Genomic DNA, 1,798 nt, shown 5'->3' with positions numbered 1-1,798 from the left:
TATCTATTCCAATATTTACGTGCTTAATATACTTTTACCTATTTTCAGTTTAATTTTTCATTATTACGAAATATAATAAATATTTAAGGTTATTGTGTTACAGTAAATAATTCCCATAGTTTATCTATTCCAATATTTACGTTTGAATTAAATTATTCAATAATTTTTGTAGATAATGGAATTCTTGATGGTAATACATTTATTACAAAACCGAATAATGATAAATGTCTAAATGATGGTTTAATCAATACGCAATCAATAAGTGATGGTGAAACTTCAGCATCTTCAGCACCATATTTTTTACGAAATCGAGCATATCACAATTATCGAACACCTATATTTAAGGTTATTTGAATAACAGTAAATTTAATTTCAATTTAATTATAGCATATTAAGCTTAACATTGCTACGTTAGACTATTTGTTGCGTACGTGGAATTATTTTAAAATAGCTAACAAAATCAAACTAGCAAATTTTCCGATTTAATTCATATACGGTTACCCAAGCTATTTGATGCTAATTAGCTAAGATAACAAGCGATCATACTTTACAAATTAACATCAACCTAATGATAACAGTAATTAGTTTTATCATACCAGTGATTAGTCTGAAGGTTAGTTCGCTAATCAAACTTACAAAATTTTATAAATTATTCTATTCCGTGCTGGAATTTACATTCATTTGATATTATTAGTAAATTATAAAGTGAATTTAATGATTAATAAACAATAAATATGATGATGAACAAGGAATTGTCGCACTCATTCGGATGACATATATGAGAAATAAGAAGACTTGTTATGACAATTTAATGTTTTGTAAAAGCATTTGCTCATTTTCAGCTAATTTTCATCTTATTTTTCTCTTATAATAATGCAATTGTTTTTTAGCATTTCAAATTTTCATTTTCTTTTTTTTTGTATTTAAAACATTTTTTAGATTTCTAAATTTTTTTCTGTCATCTTCTTTTTAAAGATTTAAAATATTGATAATCAGATTTGTTTAATAAATATGATAATACTTTATGAATTAAAATTATAATTACTATTAATTATATTAATAATGGTTAGTAATTATAAAGGTAATTTTGCATTATTATTGATTTTTAGACAAAATCAAATATAAATATAATCGATAATTGGCCAACAGCAACAAATAATTTCAAGTATGGAATGGATTTTGAAAGTGATGATGATGATTTAGATCAAGCAAGATCATCACCATTTACTTGTTGTTGGTCAGCACCAGAATTCATCGGTGATAATGAGCAACAAGTAATTATAATCACAAAATTGTTTAATTATTTTCTAAATTTTTTAAATTTAATTTTTTTTCTTCATCATCATTTATTTTCTTTTCTATATAATAGCTTTGGTTTTTATAAAAAAGCAAAAAAACGAAAAGAAATTTTTATCATTAATCTTTAATTAAAAAGACCAAAAACAAGTTATTTTTAATTAAGCAATTTCTCTTTTATTTTCCTTTTTTTTTCTTTTTTTTTTTGAGTAATTATTTAAAGCAGAAATTGCATGAATAGTTACGAATGATTTACAAAGTTTTTTATATAAATTAATATCATTAATGATTTTAAATATGCTAGAAGCTTGAAATAGATCAAAGATTGAAAAAAAAAAACAACAACTGAAAGACTTCACCAAAGAAAATCATTTATTTCACTAGAAAAATTTAGATCAAAGATTAAAAAAAAAAAACAACAACTGAAAGACTTCACCAAAGAAAATCATTTATTTCACTAGAAAAATTTAGATCAAAGATTAAAAAAAAAACAACAACTGAA

At 22.6% G+C, this 1,798-nt stretch overlaps 1 protein-coding gene across 1 annotated transcript in view; it reads left to right on the top strand.

The window, feature by feature from the left end:
• Nucleotides 1–1,274, top strand: part of LOAG_13480 (hypothetical protein) — a gene marked incomplete at both ends in the record, with an annotated part of 3,115 nt that extends 1,841 nt beyond the window's left edge. Inside the window, 2 exons of the mRNA XM_020448690.1 lie at nt 173–345; nt 1,110–1,274. Coding sequence (XP_020301188.1) covers nt 173–345; nt 1,110–1,274 — 338 coding nt within the window. The remainder of the gene's footprint in view (nt 1–172; nt 346–1,109) is intronic.
• Nucleotides 1,275–1,798: the final 524 nt, after the last annotated feature.

The sequence above is a fragment of the Loa loa genome (assembly GCF_000183805.2).
Source record: "Loa loa unplaced genomic scaffold supercont3.890, whole genome shotgun sequence".
NCBI lineage: Eukaryota > Metazoa > Nematoda > Chromadorea > Rhabditida > Onchocercidae > Loa > Loa loa.
This window is presented reverse-complemented; position numbering and strand designations above follow the sequence as displayed.